This window comes from Chlorocebus sabaeus, chromosome 5 (assembly GCF_047675955.1).
Source record: "Chlorocebus sabaeus isolate Y175 chromosome 5, mChlSab1.0.hap1, whole genome shotgun sequence".
NCBI lineage: Eukaryota > Metazoa > Chordata > Mammalia > Primates > Cercopithecidae > Chlorocebus > Chlorocebus sabaeus.
The window spans coordinates 284926-302237 of NC_132908.1; the positions used below are offsets into that span (position 1 = coordinate 284926).

General features: G+C 59.4%; 2 protein-coding genes across 4 annotated transcripts in view; one reads left to right on the forward strand and one right to left on the reverse strand.

Moving 5' to 3' along the window:
- Nucleotides 1-39: 39 nt before the first annotated feature.
- On the forward strand, nt 40-3887 carry PDIA2 (protein disulfide isomerase family A member 2). The gene is made up of 11 exons (XM_007979670.3): nt 40-353; nt 1358-1564; nt 1630-1763; nt 1845-1982; nt 2051-2167; nt 2280-2405; nt 2592-2789; nt 3031-3151; nt 3232-3413; nt 3513-3623; nt 3746-3887. The coding sequence occupies exons 1-11, from the start codon at nt 158-160 to the stop codon at nt 3788-3790; spliced, it is 1575 nt and encodes a 524-aa protein (XP_007977861.2). The 5' UTR covers nt 40-157; the 3' UTR covers nt 3791-3887.
- Nucleotides 3888-4109: 222 nt separating this feature from the next.
- AXIN1 (axin 1) overlaps nt 4110-17312 on the reverse strand; it is a 64411-nt gene continuing 51208 nt past the window's right edge. For 2 of the 3 annotated variants that reach the window (XM_037990081.2, XM_073014958.1), the window contains exons 6-11: nt 14271-14800; nt 13691-13861; nt 10009-10254; nt 7801-7908; nt 6082-6249; nt 4110-4885 (exon numbers count right to left, since the gene is read on the reverse strand). In XM_037990081.2, the coding sequence (XP_037846009.1) occupies nt 4759-4885; nt 6082-6249; nt 7801-7908; nt 10009-10254; nt 13691-13861; nt 14271-14800 (1350 nt within the window). In that variant the 3' untranslated portion in view covers nt 4110-4758. The remainder of the gene's footprint in view (nt 4886-6081; nt 6250-7800; nt 7909-10008; nt 10255-13690; nt 13862-14270; nt 14801-17312) is intronic. The other variant, XM_037990082.2, reaches the window with a different exon arrangement.

A 17312-nucleotide genomic window follows, 5' to 3' on the forward strand; every position in this document is an offset into this window, starting at 1 on the left:
CCCTGCGTGTTGTCTCTTTCTGCCTCCCCTCCCCTGGGGGCTGGGGGGGCCGCACGGGCCTTATCTTGGCTGGAACCAGGCCTGTGTGCCACGTGGCAGCTGCTGCTTGGCTTCTGGCCCCCTTATCTGCCCCTGCCCCACGGGTCCTGGCAGCACCATGAGCCGCCAGCTTCTGCCTGTACTGCTGCTGCTGCTCAGGGCTTCGTGCCCCTGGGGTCAGGAGCAGGGACCCAAGAGCCCCTCAGAGGAGCCTCCAGAGGAGGAAATCCCCAAGGAGGATGGGATCTTGGTGCTGAGCCGCCACACCCTGGGCCTGGCCCTGCGGGAGCACCCTGCCCTGCTGGTGGAGTTCTGTGAGTGCTGGGGCCAGTGGAGCTGGGGACCGGCGGAGACTAGCAGGGCCCACCTGGGGGCCCCACCCTTTGCCAGCAAATGCAGGGCATGTGCCCAAGAGAGGCCTCCCCGTAGGCACTTGCCCCCACTGTGCCCAGGAGCTCTCTAGGAGGGTCCTGGGCGTCCAGTTGGGGCAGGCAGGAGCAGTGGTAGTGCTGGGGGTACCCACAGGACATGAGAGCACCTGTGCCTCCCTGCTCAGCCAGCGGCCGTGGTGCCAGAGTCGCCGCCTTGCCAGTCACTCCTCCAGCTGCCAGGGCATCCCACAGACTCTGCAGAGGCCCAGGCAGTGTTCAGGCTTTGGGGGCTCACGGAGGTCCCTGATGCATGTGCTCTGTGGTCTTTTTACAACCCTTGACACAGATAGGAACCGTTCTTGCCTGGGAGGTCTTCACAGGCAGCCACATGGGCCTGGGAGCCCCAGCCTTACAGGACAGGAAGAGGAGGGGTCTTTTCCTTTTTAGAGACAGAGTTCTGCTCTTGTTGCCCAGGCTGGAGTGCAATGGCACCATCTTGGCTCACTGCAACCTCCGCCTCCCAGGTTCAAGTGATTCTCCTGCCTCAGCCTCCTGAGTAGCTGGGATTACAGGCATACACAACCAATCCTGGCTAATTTTTTTTTGTATTTTTAGTAGAGACGGGTTTTCTCCAGGTTGGCCAGGCTGGTCTCTAACTCCCAACCTCAGGTGATCCACCCGCCTCTGCCTCCCAACGTGCTGGGGATTACAGGTGTGAGCCACCGCACCCAGCTGTAGGGAGGGGGGTCTTTCAAGCCCTCCCAAGCCTTGTTGGTCCCTGTGCCGCAGCCTGGGGGGCCACAAAGAGGCGCTGGCGCTCAGCTTGGCCATGGCCAGGGCTCAGGGCAGAATGGAGGAGCACGCTTGTTCCCTGCTGGGTTGTCAGGTGTGGAGAGGGTGCTCCTGGGGTTGTGGTGGCCTGGGGCACTCACGGCCCTGTCCCCCAGATGCCCCGTGGTGTGGGCACTGCAAGGCCCTGGCCCCCGAGTACAGCAAGGCAGCTGCCCTGCTCGCAGCCGAGTCAACGGCGGTCACGCTGTCCAAGGTGGACGGGCCTGCGCAGCCCGAGCTGGCTGAGGAGTTTGGTGTGACGGAGTACCCTACGCTCAAGTTCTTCCGCAACGGGAACCGCACACACCCGGAGGAGTACACAGGTGCGGGGGCAGGCCGGTCGTTGGGGGGTGGTGGCCAGGCCCAGGCTGAGGGGGACTCCCCGCAGGACCACGGGAGGCTGAGGGCATTGCCGAGTGGCTGCGACGGCGGGTGGGGCCCAGTGCCATGCGGCTGGAGGACGAGGCGGCCGCCCAGGCGCTGATCGATGGCCGGGACCTGGTGGTCATCGGCTTCTTCCAGGTGAGCCACTGGGCGTGGGGAGCTGGGCCATGGGGGCAGTGACTGTGGAACCTGGTGGCCTCACAGGGCCGGGCCCTTCAGGACCTGCAGGATGAGGACGTGGCCACCTTCTTGGCCCTGGCCCGGGATGCCCTGGACATGACCTTTGGCCTCACGGACCGGCCACGGCTCTTTGAGCAGTTCGGTCTCACCAAGGACACCGTGGTTCTCTTCAAGAAGGTAGGTCAGGCCCAGGCGTGGGTTGGGGTCCGGCTGCAGCGCCCACTGACCCATCTGCTGCTGTCCAGTTTGATGAGGGGCGGGCAGACTTCCCAGTGGATGAGGAGCTTGGCCTGGACCTGGGGGATCTGTCGCGCTTCCTGGTCACACACAGCATGCACCTGGTCACGGAGTTCAACAGCCAGGTATGTAGGCTGCAGTGCCTGGGCTGGGGGTGTCCCAGGATAGAGTCGTCCAGGGATGGGGGTGCCTAGGCTGGGGGGGCCTGTGGAGTCATGAGCACCCTCCCTACTGTAGACATCTCCCAAGATCTTCGCAGCCAGGATCCTCAACCACCTGCTGCTGTTTGTCAACCAGACCCTGGCTGCTCACAGGGAGCTCCTAGCGGGCTTTGGGGAAGCAGCTCCCCACTTCCGGGGGCAGGTACTGGGGTCCGGGGTGAGGGGCAGCTGGATGGGGACAGGTACTGGGGCCTGGGGTGAGGGGCAGCTGGATGGGGGCAGGTACTGGGGTCTGGGGTGAGGGGCAGCTGGATGGGGGCAGGTACTGGGGTCTGGGGTGAGGGGCAGCTGGACAGTGGCCGGTGCCAGTGTGGACTGCTGGCCTCAGGTGCTGTTCGTGGTGGTGGACGTGGCGGCTGACAATGAGCATGTGCTGCAGTACTTTGGCCTCAAGGCTGAGGCAGCCCCCACCCTGCGCTTCATCAATGTTGAGACCACTAAAAAGTACGCGCCTGTGGATGGGGTCCCTGTCACCGCAGCTTCCGTCACTGCTTTCTGCCACACAGTCCTCAACGGCCAAGTCAAGGTCCGCTGCAGACTGCTCACAGAGGGAGGGGAACCCTGACCTCCTCTACCAGCCTGGCAGGGGGTGGGAACAGCAGCTCTCAGGCCCCCGCCCCCGCAGTCCCCACAGAGGAGCCCCCAACTCCGCAGAGGAGCCCCCAATTCTGCAGAGGACCTCCCTCCCCGGAGCCCCACAGAAGGCCTCCCCCACCCCGAGCCCTGCAGAGGACCCCTAGCAAAGCTCGTGGCCTGGTTTCCCCCAGCCCTATCTCCTGAGCCAGGAGGTACCCCCTGACTGGGATCAGCGGCCAGTGAAGACCCTCGTGGGCAAGAATTTTGAGCAGGTGGCTTTTGACGAAACCAAGAATGTGTTTGTCAAATTCTGTGAGTGCTGAGGGAGGCACGGGATGTGTGGGCTGGGCAGGGGGTGCCCAGATGGCCGCGTTCAACGGCCCCTGTCCTAGATGCCCCATGGTGCACCCATTGCAAGGAGATGGCCCCTGCCTGGGAGGCGCTAGCTGAGAAGTACCAAGATCATGAGGACATCATCATTGCTCAGCTGGATGCCACAGCCAACGAGCTGGACGCCTTTGCCGTGCACAGCTTCCCTACCCTCAAGTACTTCCCAGCAGGGCCAGGTCGGAAGGTATGGAGGACAGGTGCTTGGGGAAGAAGCTGGGATGCCATCCTCCTGGGCATGGGGCTGGGCCTGGCATGTCCTCCAGAGTCTCCTGCTTCTCCTCAGGTGATTGAATATAAAAGCACCAGGGACCTGGAGACCTTGTCCAAGTTCCTGGACAATGGGGGTGTGGTACCCACGGAGGAGCCCACGGAGAAGCCGGCAGCCCCGTTCCCGGTGGGTGTCCCTAAGCCAGGGTTCCAGGCCTCTGCACAAACCCTCTTTACACAGGGCTGGCGGGGTGGGGGCAGGGGTAGGCTGGGAGCAGAGCTCCGAGCTGCACTTGTGACCCGTTCTAGGAGCCACGGGCCAACTCAACCGTGGGGTCCAAGGAGGAGCTGTAGCTACCCCATGTCACTTCCCTCCTCACCGCTGGACAGGAGGCACCTCCTTGGGTGCTGGAGGGAGCTGTGCATTGTGAATAAAGAGCTTGGTTCTGGACTGTGTGTGCCTGATCCCTCAGCAAGGCTGGCCTGATACAGCTCTGCCCAGACGTGGGCTCCTGGGAAGGAAGGTGGAGCACGTTCATGCTCTAGCTTGGCCAGCCTCTGAGTCACAGGACGACCCCCATGCCTGCTGGAGGCCAGCATGACCTTGACCACAGGGGCTGAGGCTGGGAGACCCAGGCCAGGCCCCACTGGCAGCAGACACACCACAGCCAGGGCAGGTTCAAAAACAGTTTTATTTAATTATTATCCAAGTACCTTTGAAAAGATAATTGTACAAGTGTCATCGCATGAAAAATAGACCTGGGCAGCCCCTGCTGGCCCTGGCCTGAAAAATGTACATATTTACATGGGCCCTCAGAAAGGAGGACCCGGGACCGCGCAGCCGGCAGCTGGAGGCAGGTGCAGTACCCCGTCGCCGGCTCACACAGTGGCAGGCAAGAGACAAGCTGTGTTGAAGGCACTCGGTGGCGAGTACAATTGAGAGAGGCCCTGCAGGCCTCTGTGCCCAGGCCTGGGGCTGAGCCCAGCCAGACCAGGGTACGTGGGCAAATCCCAGAGGGAAAAACAGATCCCAGCACACGTGCCCAGGGGAGGCGCCAGGGCGTCGCTTGAAGCTGGCAGCAGGGACCTTGGCTGCCCCACTTGGGCTAGGCCCTCCAAGTATTGCTATGGGGAGTGTCCGGCTGCCTCGTTGGGGGCAGGACAGAAGGCTGTGGACCACGAGGAGGGACCCCTACCCGCCCAGACACTGCGCGACCGCAGGGGTGTTCTGTCGGGCTCCTGAGTACGAGGTCATCCGCCTGGCTGTGACACCTGTGCCCACCGAGGGCCTCGCCTGGTGCAGCGGTCAACCCGCCAGCTGGTCAGTCCACCTTCTCCACTTTGCCAATGATCTTCTCCTCAAAGACGGGCAGGACGGCCTCATCCTCTCGAACCTCCTCGAACACCACCCCACAGTCAAACTCGTCGCTCACTTTCTTGAAGTAGTATCTGCAGGATGGAGGTGAGCACAGTGAGCAGGCAGCAGCGCAGATGGGAGGAGGCCTGTGGTGGGGACGGCGTGTCCACACCCCCATCCCGAGGAGCCTCCTGTCCATGCCCCACCGCCCCCACCACCCCCACCACGTGCGCCCCTCCCAGAGCAACAGTGAACAGTGCAATGACCCCATGTGGGTGAAGTGGCAGCTACAGGGGGTGAGTTTACTGCCTGCTGGGAGGCACCCTGCAGCCCCCTAGGAGTACCTGCCCCAGCCTCTCAGGAGGTGCAGGGGAGAAGTGGATGGGTGTGGGGTATCTGCTTCCCAAGGGCTGAGCCCTGTCATGGAGGTGACCCCGACTGGGGCGCCCTCCCTCAGCACCACATCTGCAGACAGTGCACGGGTGTCTGCACAGTCGCTTGTGGATAGAGGGAACCACCTGCCAGGCTCTTGTGGTCAGGCCCCCTCTGCTCACCCCCCAGTGCTCACTCAGGAGCCTCCAAGACTAGCTGCAGGCTGGCTCTCAGGGCTGAGGGGCCCAGGCCCAATGAACCGTGGTAGGATGGGGCCTGGCTTTTCAGTTGGGCAAAAGGAGCTGAATCCAGAGCCTGGAGACGAGGCTGGCCCAGGGGAGCCCGACACAAGGTTCAGACCATTGTTGTCTGGGCCTCTGGCCTCTGTTCTCTCACCCCGAAGCTGAGGGCCCTGGAAGTAGTCCCTTAGGACCCTCTCAGTCCTGTGGGGCTGAAGGCCTGATGCCATCCTCAGCCCAGGGCTTGGAGAACTGGCTTAGGTGCAGATGGGGGACATGAACTGAAACAGCCGGAAAGTCTTTTTTTTTTTTTTTTTGGATAGACAGAGTCTCGCTCTGTCATCCAGGCTGGAGTTCTGGAGAGCAGTGGTGCGATCTCTGCTCACTGCAACTTCCGTCTCCAGCAAGCAATTCTGCCTCAGCCTCCCAAGTAAATGGGATTACAGGCACCCGCCACCATGCCTGGCTAATTTCTTTTGTATTTTTAGAGAGAGGATTTCACCATGTTGCCCAGGCTGGTCTCGATCTCCTGAGCTCAGGCAATCTGCCGTCTCTGCCTCCCAAAATGCCAGGATTACAGACGTGAGGCACCATGCCTGGCTAGAAACCCTCTTTTTCATACTGCTGGGCACCCACGTACCCCTGCAGGGAGTGGGCACCCTAGCCCTCACACTCACCTGTAGCTGCCCTTTTTGGTCAGCAGCTCCTTGAACTGGCCCAGGGTGACAGCGCGGCCCCTCACCAGGGTGCGGTAGGGGATAGGCTCCCCACAGAAGTAGTATGCCACAACGATGCTGTCACACGGCTGGGCACTCCCGCCGCCCGCCTTCCTCTGCGATCTCGTCCTGGGGAAAGAGATGTAGCAGTGGTCCCTGGTTTTGGACTGAGGTCCCACAGGGTGCCTCCCGCTGGCCTCAGGCTGCCAGCAAAGGGTGGGGAAGGCCTGCAAACACCTGGGGCCCCAGGCCCCACTGCCCCCTCGCTGCAGCATCTCAATCTGGGGTCTGACTCCACTCACCGGGAGCACGAAGGTCTCCCCACTGCCTCACAGCCCCGCCTCGACTGGACAGGGCCTGGCCACTGGGCGCACTGCAGCTCTCACCTCTAGGATGGCAGGGCCGGCTGCATGGCTCCTATCCCAGGAAGACCTACGGCCCCCAAACCTTAAAAACATCTCAAGGGCAGGGATTGGACAAACAGAACTATGCACGATTTCTGGATGAGCCTGACCCCACAGTGAAGTCTGTCCCAGGACTGTTGCAGGTGCGGCCAGCAGGCCCTTCAGAGGGGGTGGGGCTGGCACCGTCTCCGGCCAAGGCTGAGCTGGGCCCTCCTCTTACAGGTGCTTCCACAGCCGTGCGGGGATGATGGGCAGGGCCTGGTTGCTCTCACACCTTCTGCTTGGCTCCCCTGCCACCACCTGTCCCTCAGATGACTCCAGAAGCTGCCCCTGGCCCACTTGGGTTCAGCCCTTGGGCCTCCTCCTAGCTGCGTGCACTAGAGGCTTCCAGAGCCAACATCATGGCAGGAAGGCCTCACGGCCACCTCAGCCAGGTGACCGTCCACTTCGCACACCAGGCCCCCACCCACCTGCATTCTTGGACGTTCTCCCAGAGCCACAGCCTTGGAGCCCCCCGGAGCCAGGCCCATAGGAGAAGGAGCCAACATGAGGGGGGCTGCCCCAAGGGCGGGTGCAGGCCCCTCCAAGACCCCCTAGAGGATGACAGCCACAACAAACCTGCATCTGGGGCAAGCCTGGTAAGGCCTGGGGGACCCCTGTTCTCAAGGCTCCTTTTGGGATATGCCCCTCCTGCCACCTTGAGTACACAAAGGTGCCACTGACACAGCCCATGGGGGATCACGTGGTGTGGACACAACAAGCCTTTCTCACGGGCTCGGAGTGGTCAGCACTGCAGGTGGGAGCAGAGCCCTGACTCACTGACTGCACGGACTGGACAGACGCACATGGTTGAGACCCACACTGCAAGCTGACGCACCTCGCGCACCTCAGCACCTGCAGCCCCGACCCTGCTCAAGCCAGGCCTGCAGGGACCAGCCAGTTCCGAGCCAGGTGGGGCCAGGGGCAGGGGTAGGTCTCTGCCCCATAAGGGGCCTGGCCATGACACCTGTGTGGATACAGGGCTGCCTGTGCCCAAGCCTCCAGCCGGGCCTGTTGGTCACTTGTCATGCTGGACAGTCAGCGTCTCCTTTGATGGAGACGGGAGAAGGCTCTTGGGCAGCTTGGAGTCCGATGCCGTGGGACCCTCTCCTGCCACAGCTGCTGCTCAGCGTGGTACCTGAGCTCAGGCCCCAGGACGGCGGCTCTACCATGGGACCTGGCTTGGGACGCCTGGGCTGGGTGGGCAGGACCAGGAGGACCCTCAGGACGCACGTACTCTGTCTCGGAGAGCTCCATGTCCGACACGGCTGGTACCACGCGCAGCACCGGCGCGCACGCTGGCCTGACGCAGGCGCGTCCCCGCCGCATAACCTCCTGCACATACCTAGGGAACAACCCGCGTCAATGGTGGCTGCGCCGGCGGCCACCAGCCCTGGGGAGGAGCCTCGACCGATGCTGTGCGCAGGGACGGAGGGAGCACGAAGGGGTTGTACAACCTGCCCCGGGAAGGCTCCAGTTTGCAGGGTGGACAAGACACCAAACCCCCTCCGAGGCCTCAGTGGTGCCAGACACTGCAGCACACTCCACACTCACGATCTGGGTACCAACCCCCCTGTTCCCTAGACCGCACTTTGGGGAGCCTCTCATCTGGGGTGCTAGGATCCTACCACCTCATCCCCTCTGGTGGGATGCCATCTCCTCCTGAGAGCCTGTCCTTGGGTCTCTGGCATGAATTTCCCACCGATGGCGTGGACACTGGCTCTGGGGTGTGGCAACTCCGTCTGCACCTCAGGGAGGCTGAGAGCCCCCCGGTACCACAACTGAGGCCATCCTGGGGCAGCATGGCAGCTCCTCTCACGTGGACACCTCCACCGGGGTGCACTGGGCGACCCTGATGGTAGTTTCTACTCTTACAGCCCAACAGGTCCCAGCACCCGACCTGCCTCTGGGCCTTCACTCCAAGTCTCCACAGCTTCTCGCAAAAACATATGTCCCCTGGACAGACAAACCCAGCAACTCTGGGTTTCCCCACAGCATCCAAACAGGGACAGGAAGGTCGTGTCTCAGAACGGCGGCAGGGGTTCCACGGCTCCGTGGGCATCCCCTGCCATCATGTAGGGCCTGTGGGTGCCCGGGGAAAGGGCAGATGCAACCCGAGAGACCCCTGCTCAGCCCAACAAGGGGGCTCAGGAAGCCCCGGCAGGAGAGTCCACACAGGCCCAGGGCCTCGAACCTGCTGCACATGATACCCACCCCCGGCTCATCTGCCAGCCCGGTCACACGCCCCAGCTCCGAGCGCCACACACCACAGCCCGGTCACACGCCCCAGCTCCGAGCGCTACACACCACAGCCCGGTCACACGCCCCAGCTCCGAGCGCTACATACCAGGCTCCTGCATGGCACGGGGCTCTGGCTCCTTGTTGGCTAAACAAGATCACAGGGTCACAGACGTTTGGCCAAAAAGTGATCACCCTTTGGGTTTGAGGTAACTGTGACCCTCTCTGGTCCCAGAGCTGTCATTAGGCTGAAACTTTAATGACTTGAGACCACACAGGCTTTCGGCTGGGAAGGGTCTGAACCCTGATGCTGGTTCGGCAGAATAGGGCCCCTGGTCCCAGCCTCCTTGGAGTGGCACAGCCCCAAAGCTGGAGGCCCAGGAGGTGGGCCTGGACCCCAGGCCCCAGGGGACCCGAGGTGGACAGGAGGAGCTGGTGACCTCTGAAGGCAACCATGGCCTCTGTGACCACAGCCCCAGGGCCTGCGTGAGCTACAGGCTCCCAGGAGCCTCACAGAGACCCTGATGTGTGAGGAATTCCAATGACCCAGGATGGCCGAGAAAACTGGCCTCAAGAGCAAAAGCTGAAAGTGGAGAAGGCAGGTTCTGGCCTCCAGCGAAAACGCTGCCCGAACAAAGCGGCGGCCTCCCTGCAGCCCAGGCCTGCTCTGGGGCTACTGGGGCCCAGAAGGCCAAGGAGGGCTCAGCGAGGAGGGGCTGGGGGCTGGACGTCCAGGATGACAACTCTACATCTGCACAGGTTGCAGAACCACGTAGCTTTCCAACCGTGTGGAGACACTCAGGACTCTTGGGGTGTGATTGTCAAGAGGCAGCCGCCATGCCTCCAGGACCCCTGCCTCAAAGCCCAGGCTGCCCAGCAGTCAGCAGCCTCTGGCTGGGACCAGCGTTCCCCACACACTGGGGCCCTGCAGACGCGGCTCAGGTTCAGGAAGGACCCCCCTCCTCAAGAGCAGTGAGCACAGAGGCCTTGGGTGTGTGAAAGCTCCGGCCCCAGCCCTCCATCCACCGCAGGATCACCTGCCACATGGCTCCTCAGTGGTTCTCAGTGGAAGGAAGGGCCCAGTATGGCTGGGCGACACCAGAGGGCCGTTTTTCCCCTGAAGACCTCAGGTCTTGGGGAGCTTCAGCCCCAGGAATGGTGCTGTGGTAACTCCCAAGACCCACCCCACCCCACGATGCGGCCGTACCTCTGTTTGGAGGGTGCCCGGCTGGCTCTCTTTTCTTCCTCCTCCAGACGTCGGCGCGCCTCCTCCAGCTGGGTTAGGGGGTTGGGAGCTGGGTGGGGTGGCATCGTGGGGTCTTGGATGAAGAGGTGGGAGGGCTGCACGGAGGTCCGGAGCTGAGGGCCGGCCCAGGGGTGCACGGCCCCGGGGCGCTCAAGGGACAAGGGTCTGGAGTTCTCATGGGGCTGTGGCTTCCTTGTCCCTGAGGACCTTGGGGAACAAGAGAACAAGCTGTGGCCGTGGCCAACACCCTGGCCAGGTGGCCTAGTGGGGCTACACCCATCTCACAAGGGCAGCCTCCTTGAGGGGTAGGATAGGATGAGCTACTGGGGCCTGGTAACAAGCCACATGGATGTCCTCCTCAGACCACACAATAAAAACATCCCGGCCAGGCACAATGTCTCACGCCTGTAATCCCAGCAGTTTGGGAGGCTGAGGTGGGCGATCACCAGAGGTCGGGAGTTTGAGATCAGCCTAACATGGTGAAACCCCGTCCCTACTAAATATACAAAAGTAGCCGGGTGCCTGTAATCTCTGCTACTCTGGAGACTAAGACCAGAGAATGGCTCGAACTGGGGAACTGGAGGTTACAGTGAGCTGGGATCATGCCACTGCACTCCGGCCTGGGTGACAGAGTGAGGCTCGGTCTCAGAAAAAAAAAGACAACAAAAAACCATCCCTGATTTGCCTGTAATCCCAATCCTCTGGGAGGCCAAGGTGGGCGGATCGCCTAAGGTCAGGACTTCAAGAACAGCCTGGCCAACATGGCGAAACCACGACTCTACTCAAAAAATACAGAAAATTAGCCAGGTGTGGTGGTGGATACCAGTAATTCCAGTTACTCGAGAGGCTGAGGCAGGAGAACTGCTTGAACCTGGGAGGCAGAGGTTGCAGTGAGCTGAGATTGCACCACTGCACTCCAGCCTAGGCAAGAGTGACACTCTATCTCAAAAAAAAAAAAAAAAAAAACTGGCCAGGCATGGTAATCCCAGCACGTTGGGAGGCCGAGGCGGGTGGATCACCTGAGGTCAGGAGTTCAAGACGAGCCTGGCCAACATGGTGAAACCCTGTTTCTACAAAAATACCAAGTTTACTGGGCATGATGTTGGGTGCCTGTAATCCAGCTACTCGGGAGGCTTAGGCAGGAGAATCGTTTGAACCTGGGAGGTGGAGGGTGCAGTGAGTTGAGACCGGCCTATTGTACTCCAGCCTGAGCAACAAGAGCAAAACTCCATCTCAAAAAACAAAAGAGGCTGAGCGCAGTGGCTCACGCATGTAATCCCAGCACTTTTCGAGGCCGAATCACAAGGTCAAGAGATGGAGTTTAAAAAAAAATTAGCCGGGTGTGGTAGTGCACGTGCTGTAGTCCCAGCTACTTGAGAGGCTAAGGCAGGAGAATCGCCTGAACCCAGGAAGTAGAGGTTGCAGTGAGCTGAGGTTGTGCCACTGCACTACAGCCTGAGCAACACCGTGCAACTCCGTCTCAAAAAAAAAAAATTCTTTCATGGTGACTTTTTTCTTTTTTTGAGACGGAGTTTTGCTCTTGTTGCCCAGGCTGGAGTGCAGTGGCGTGATCTCGGCTCACTGCAATCTCCGCCTCCCGGGTTCAAGCGATTCTACTGCCTCAGCCTCCCTAGTAGCTGTGATTACTGGCACCCGCCACCACACATGGCAACTTTTTGTATTTTTTTTTTAGTAGAGATGGGATTTTGCATCCATTAACATTTGCATCCATTTAACAGCTTTACTGGGATATAAATTATATACTAATCCTAGAGGCCGAGGCTGCAGTGAACTGTGTAATTGCACCATTGCACTTCAGCCAGGGTGACAGAGAGACTCTGTCTCAAAAAATAACAAAAAAAAGTCTTAATGAATAAAAATTATAAATATGTTTCAAAGTGGAACGTATTAATACTTATCCTAAAATATGGGACATGTAGTATTTAGTATATACAGCTATATAAAAAAAGGATTCGGATGGGCGCAGTGGTTCATGCCTGTAATCCCAGCACTCTGGGAGGCCGAGGCGGGTGGATCACCAGAGGTCGGGAGTTCGAGATCAGCCTAACAGGGTCACCCCCTCCGCCATCTCTACTAAAAATACAAAAATCAGCCGGGCACGGTGGCACACACCTGTAATCCCAGCTACTCAGGAGACTGAGGCAAGAGAATCGCTTGAACCAGGGAGGGGGAGGCTGCAGTTAGCCAAGACTGCACCACTGCACTCCAGCCCAGGGGGCAGAGCTAGACTCTGTCTCAAAAAATAAAAAAAAACGCCGGGCGCGGTGTCTCACGCCTGTAATCCCAGCACTTTGGGAGGCCAAGGCGGGCGGATCATGAGGTCAGGAGATCGAGACCACACTGGCTAACACGGTGAAACCCCGTCTCTACTAAAAATACAAAAAATTAGCTGGGCGTGTGGTAGGCACCTGTAATCCCAGCTGCTCGGGAGGCTGAAGCAGAAGAATGGCATGAACCCAGGAGGCAGAGCTTGCAGTGAGCTGAGATTGCACCACTGCACTCCAGCCTGGGCGACAGAGCGAGACTCCGTCTCAAAAAAAAAAAAAGATTCGAAGGCCAGGAGTGGTGACTCTCATGCCTGTAATTCCAGCATTTTGGGAGGCCAAGGTGGGAGGATCGCTTGAGCCCAAAAGCTTGAGACCCACCTGGGCAACACAGAGACCCCCATCTCTATAAAAAATGAGCCAGGCATGGTGCTGTGCACCTCCGTTCCCTCAGGAGTCCCAGAAAAACGACTAGCCCGTCCCCATCCCAGTCGGCACCGATGGGGACCCCAAGGCCTCGTGGGACGGACTTCCAACACAGGCAGAAGCGCCGCGCCCCAGGCACTCAGCTGCCTCAAAATTTCTCACCAAGTAATGTGGAGGGAGGTGCACCCTGGCTAGGGTCTGGGTGTGGGGGGCAGATGAGGATCTAAGACCGAGAAAGCTGGGGCCACCTACCCACCAGGGCCGACACTTCCCAGCTGACCTGCCTCTGACCACGACGGGAAAGTGGGGGGCACCACCTCTGTGGGGCCCCTGGCCCTCCTGCTGGGTTCTGGGCACGAGTGCAGGCCAAGGAGGCGAGCAGGGGCAACACCAAGACCGGCCCGGCGGGCAGCGGCAGGGGCTGGACCTGTGGTGCCAGGGCCTTGCTCCACACCTATACGAGGCCTCTGCCCTGCTGGGAGGAGACTAGGGCTCAGGCTACACAAGAGCCTTTCCCAGCCCTCAGCAGGATGGCCAGGTGTGAGCACAGAAGGCTTCTCCATGGGTGCCCTGGGAGTGATGGCCAGTGGTGGCCTTCCCAGGTGACTCAGGTCATTCTCATGTGGGGGTCAGACTGGAAATGACCTCCCGAGAGTATCTGTGCTACCTGTGGGGTGACAGCCACGTTGGCTTCCCTCCTGCTCAGGGCTTCAGGGACAGTCTCTCTGGGGACACGAGGTTTTCCTCCTGGAGACGTGAGGCCTCTCTCCCAGGCCCAGGGAGCCTGCCGGAGGATGCCCAGGAGAGTGCCACAGTGAGAGGGGAAGTGTGAGGCATCACAGGCGACACTCGCCGCACACACTGAAACTGTGCGGAGGCCAGAAGCGGCAAAGCAGGCCCCACGAGGCTGGCTGTGTGTGTGGGGTGCTCACCCGTGGCCGGTCCTGCGGTGCCTGCTGATCTCCTTCTCCCCCTCAATGATCCACTGCATGATCTTCTGGTTCTTCTCTGCATCCTCCGAGGCACCTGGCACCTCAGCGCTGGCGCTCTTCCCTGACTCGGCCTTCTTGGCATTTCTTTTGCACGCCATGCCCGCCTTCCCACTGCAAAGGCAACAGCAAGAGTGGCGAGTCGCCCTGGCCTCCCGTGGCTGAGGCTGTGCCCCCACCCGGCCTCGGTAAGGCTCCCGCGGCACAGCAGCTGCCTGCTGGCTGTCCTGGCGCTGCCCGGGGTGTTTCTTCTTTAAACACACAGGTGGTCACTGCTCATCCCTGAAGACTGAGGGTCAGAGTGGGAGCCAGGGTCGGGCTGTGGCCCCTGATTTTTATCTCCCACCTGAGGTCCTGGCGTGGACTCCCCTGACCCAGGGCCCAGCCCACTCCCTCCAGCAGAGAGGGCTCCTGCCTGTTGCTGGTGGTCCTGGATTTCCTGAGTTTTACAGGGAGGTTCTGGCCTTCAACAGGGACACAGCCTCACCCCGAGCCCCCTCCTCACTGACAGGCACACGCTCACCTGTGGGCCAGGCCATCGCTGGCGTTGGGGGCAGCGCCCACACTCTCTGAGTACCCTCGGGACTTTGCCCCATGGCTGTGTGGTTCCGGACCCCATGCGAAGCTGCTCTGGGCCCTGCGGGCAGCCTCGGCCTCCACCTGCTCCTTGGGTCGGGCTGTGCTGTGGTGGACGTGGTGGTGGACGTGTCGGTGGTGGTGCAGGCCGGCTGCGTCCAGCTTCACCCCTGACTTGGGCGCATGCTTCCCGTGCCCCGAGGCAGCACTCCCCAGTGCCACCGGCATCTTGGCCATGTGGCCACTGTCCGGGGAGCGGTGGCCAGGCCCAGGTGACTGGCGGCCAGGTGTCCTCAGCACACGCTGTACGTGCTCGTCCAGGATGCTCTCGGGGTTCTCCTCGTGTGCATCCCGGAGCCCGGCACAGCCCACGTCCACACAGCGGGGTGGGAAGTGGTGCCAAGCAGGGGCAGGAGGCAGCTTGTGACACGTTCCTGGGAGCCCTGAGGATGGATCGCCGTCCTCACCTTCTTCCTCCTGTGTGGGGACAAGCAGCACCATGACCTCTCAGCACCAGCTGCACACTTGGGGAAAACAGAAAGCATCAGGCCTGGCCCAGCAGCCCCCAGCGATGCCGTCCCAGCCCAAGGTGGCTGGGAGCCCCTCCCCGCCGGTCCTGTCCCTGAGGATGGAGAGGCAGGATGGGGCATAGAAGGAGCAGAGACAGCAGGGCCTCAAGGAATGCAGTATGTGTCGGCTGTGGGCGGAGCTCTGCAAGGATTTAGTTTAGTTTTATTCCTTTTTTGAGACAAGTTCTTGCTCTGTTGCCCAGGCTGGAGAACAGTGGTGTGATCACAGCTCACTGCAGCCTCCGCCTCCCGGGCTCAAGCCATCCTCCCACTTCAGCCTCCAGAATAGCGGAGACCACAGCCGTGTGCCACCATGCCTGGCTAATTTTTTTGTATTTTGGGAACAGATGGGATTCTCACCATATTGGCCAGGCTGGTCTCAAATGCCTGAGCTCAAGCAAATTGCCTGCCTTGGCCTGTATGTATGTGTGTATATATATAACATACACACACACACACGTTATATGTGTATATATATGTTATACATACATAAGTTACCCAGGCTGGAGTGCAATGGTGCCATCTTGGCTCACTGAAACCTCTGCCTCCCAGGTTCAAGTGATTCTCCTATCTCAGCCTCCCAAGTAGCTGGGACTACAGGTGTGCGCCACCACGCCCAGCTAATTTTTGTATTTTTAGTAGAGACAGGGTTTCACTATGTTGGCCAGGCTGGTTTCGAACTCCTGACCTCGTGATCCACCCACCTCGGCCTCCCAAAGTGTTGGGGTTACAGGCGTGAGCCACCGCGCCTGGCCTCCCCTTATATTTTAAGGAGAACCTTGCCCTTATACAGAAGGGCTCTTGGGCTTTGTACATGCTGTGATGCTTCTTGACGAACTTCCACATTAAGCCAGTGGAGTTTCACTTGATTCTCCGAGTATAGGTGGCGAAGCTTATCTGTTAGAGCAAACATTTGATCGCTTTAATTCCAAGTTGCATCTCATATTTATTTTCTCATCTTATTGGATCAACAAACTAAAAGTGTTGAGTAAATCTGGTATTAATACAAAAGAAAGGGACGGAACTAAGCTACCACGTATGTACGTATTTATTTATTTAGAGTCAGAGTCTTGCTCTGTCAGTCAGGCTGGAGTGCAGTGGCACGATCTTGGCTCACTGCAACCTCCACCTCCCGGGCTCAAGCAATCCTCCTGCCTCAGACTCCTGAGTAGCTGGGATTACAGGAGTGTGCCACCATGTCCAGCTAATTTTTTCGTATTTTTAGTAGAGACGCGGTTTCACCATGTAGGCCAGGCTGGTCTCCAACTCCTGACCTCAGGTGATCCACCCCCCTCGGCCTCCCAAAGTGCTGGGATTATAGGCGTGAGCCACCGCTCCCGGCCTATTTGTTTTTATTTTTTATTTTATTTTTTGAGACGAGTCTCACTCTGCCGCCCAGGCTGGAGTGTAGTGGCACCATCTGAGCTCACCGCAACCTCCGTCTCCCGGGTTCACACCATTCTCCTGCCACAGCCTCCTGAGTAGCCGGGACTACAGGCACCCGCCACCTCGCCCGGCTAATTTTTTTATATTTTTAGTAGAGACGGGTTTTACCACGTTAGCCAGGATGGTCTCAATCTCCTGACCTTGCAATCCACCTGACTCGGCCTCCCAAAGTGCCAGGATTACAGGCGTGAGCCACCACGCCCGGCCTATTTTTATTTATTTATTTATTTTCATTTGAGACAGAGTTTCGCTCTTGTGGCCCAGGCTGTAGTGCAATGACGCAATGTTGGCTCACTGCAGTCTCCACCTCCCAGGTTCAAGTAATTCTCCTGCCTTAGCCTCCTGGGTAGCTGGGATTACAGGCACCCACCACTATGCCCAGCTACATTTTTTGTATTTTTAGTAGAGACGGGGTTTTACCATGTTGGCCAGACTGGTCTCGAACTCCTGACCTCAGGTGATCCACCCGCCTGGGTCTCCCAAAGTGCTAGGATTACAGGTTTGGGCCACAGCACCTGATCGCGGTGGTGCGATCACAGCTCAATGCAGCCTCAACCTCCAGGGCTCAAGCGATCCTCCTGCTTCAGCCTCCCAAGTAGCTGGGACTACAGGACACCACGACTCATTAATTTTTTCTTTTCTTTTCTTTTTTTTTTTTTTTTGTAGAAATGGAGAGTCTCACTATGTTGTCCAGCCTGCTCTTAAACTCCTGGCTTCAAGTGATCCTCCCATCTTGGCCTCTCCAAGTGTTGGGATTACGGATGTGAGTCACCGTGCACAGCCTACCTCTGTTTTAATATAAACAAACCCCCCAACGTTTAGCACCAAACTCTCACACCTGCAAAAGTGTCCAAACGCAACTGAACAGGCATGCCCCAGAGTTGCTGTGGGCTTGGCTGTGGGCACCTGCACTGGGGCTGAGGGTGAAATATGACACTACAGAGGATAGACAGACGCTGGGGCAGAGCCAGAGG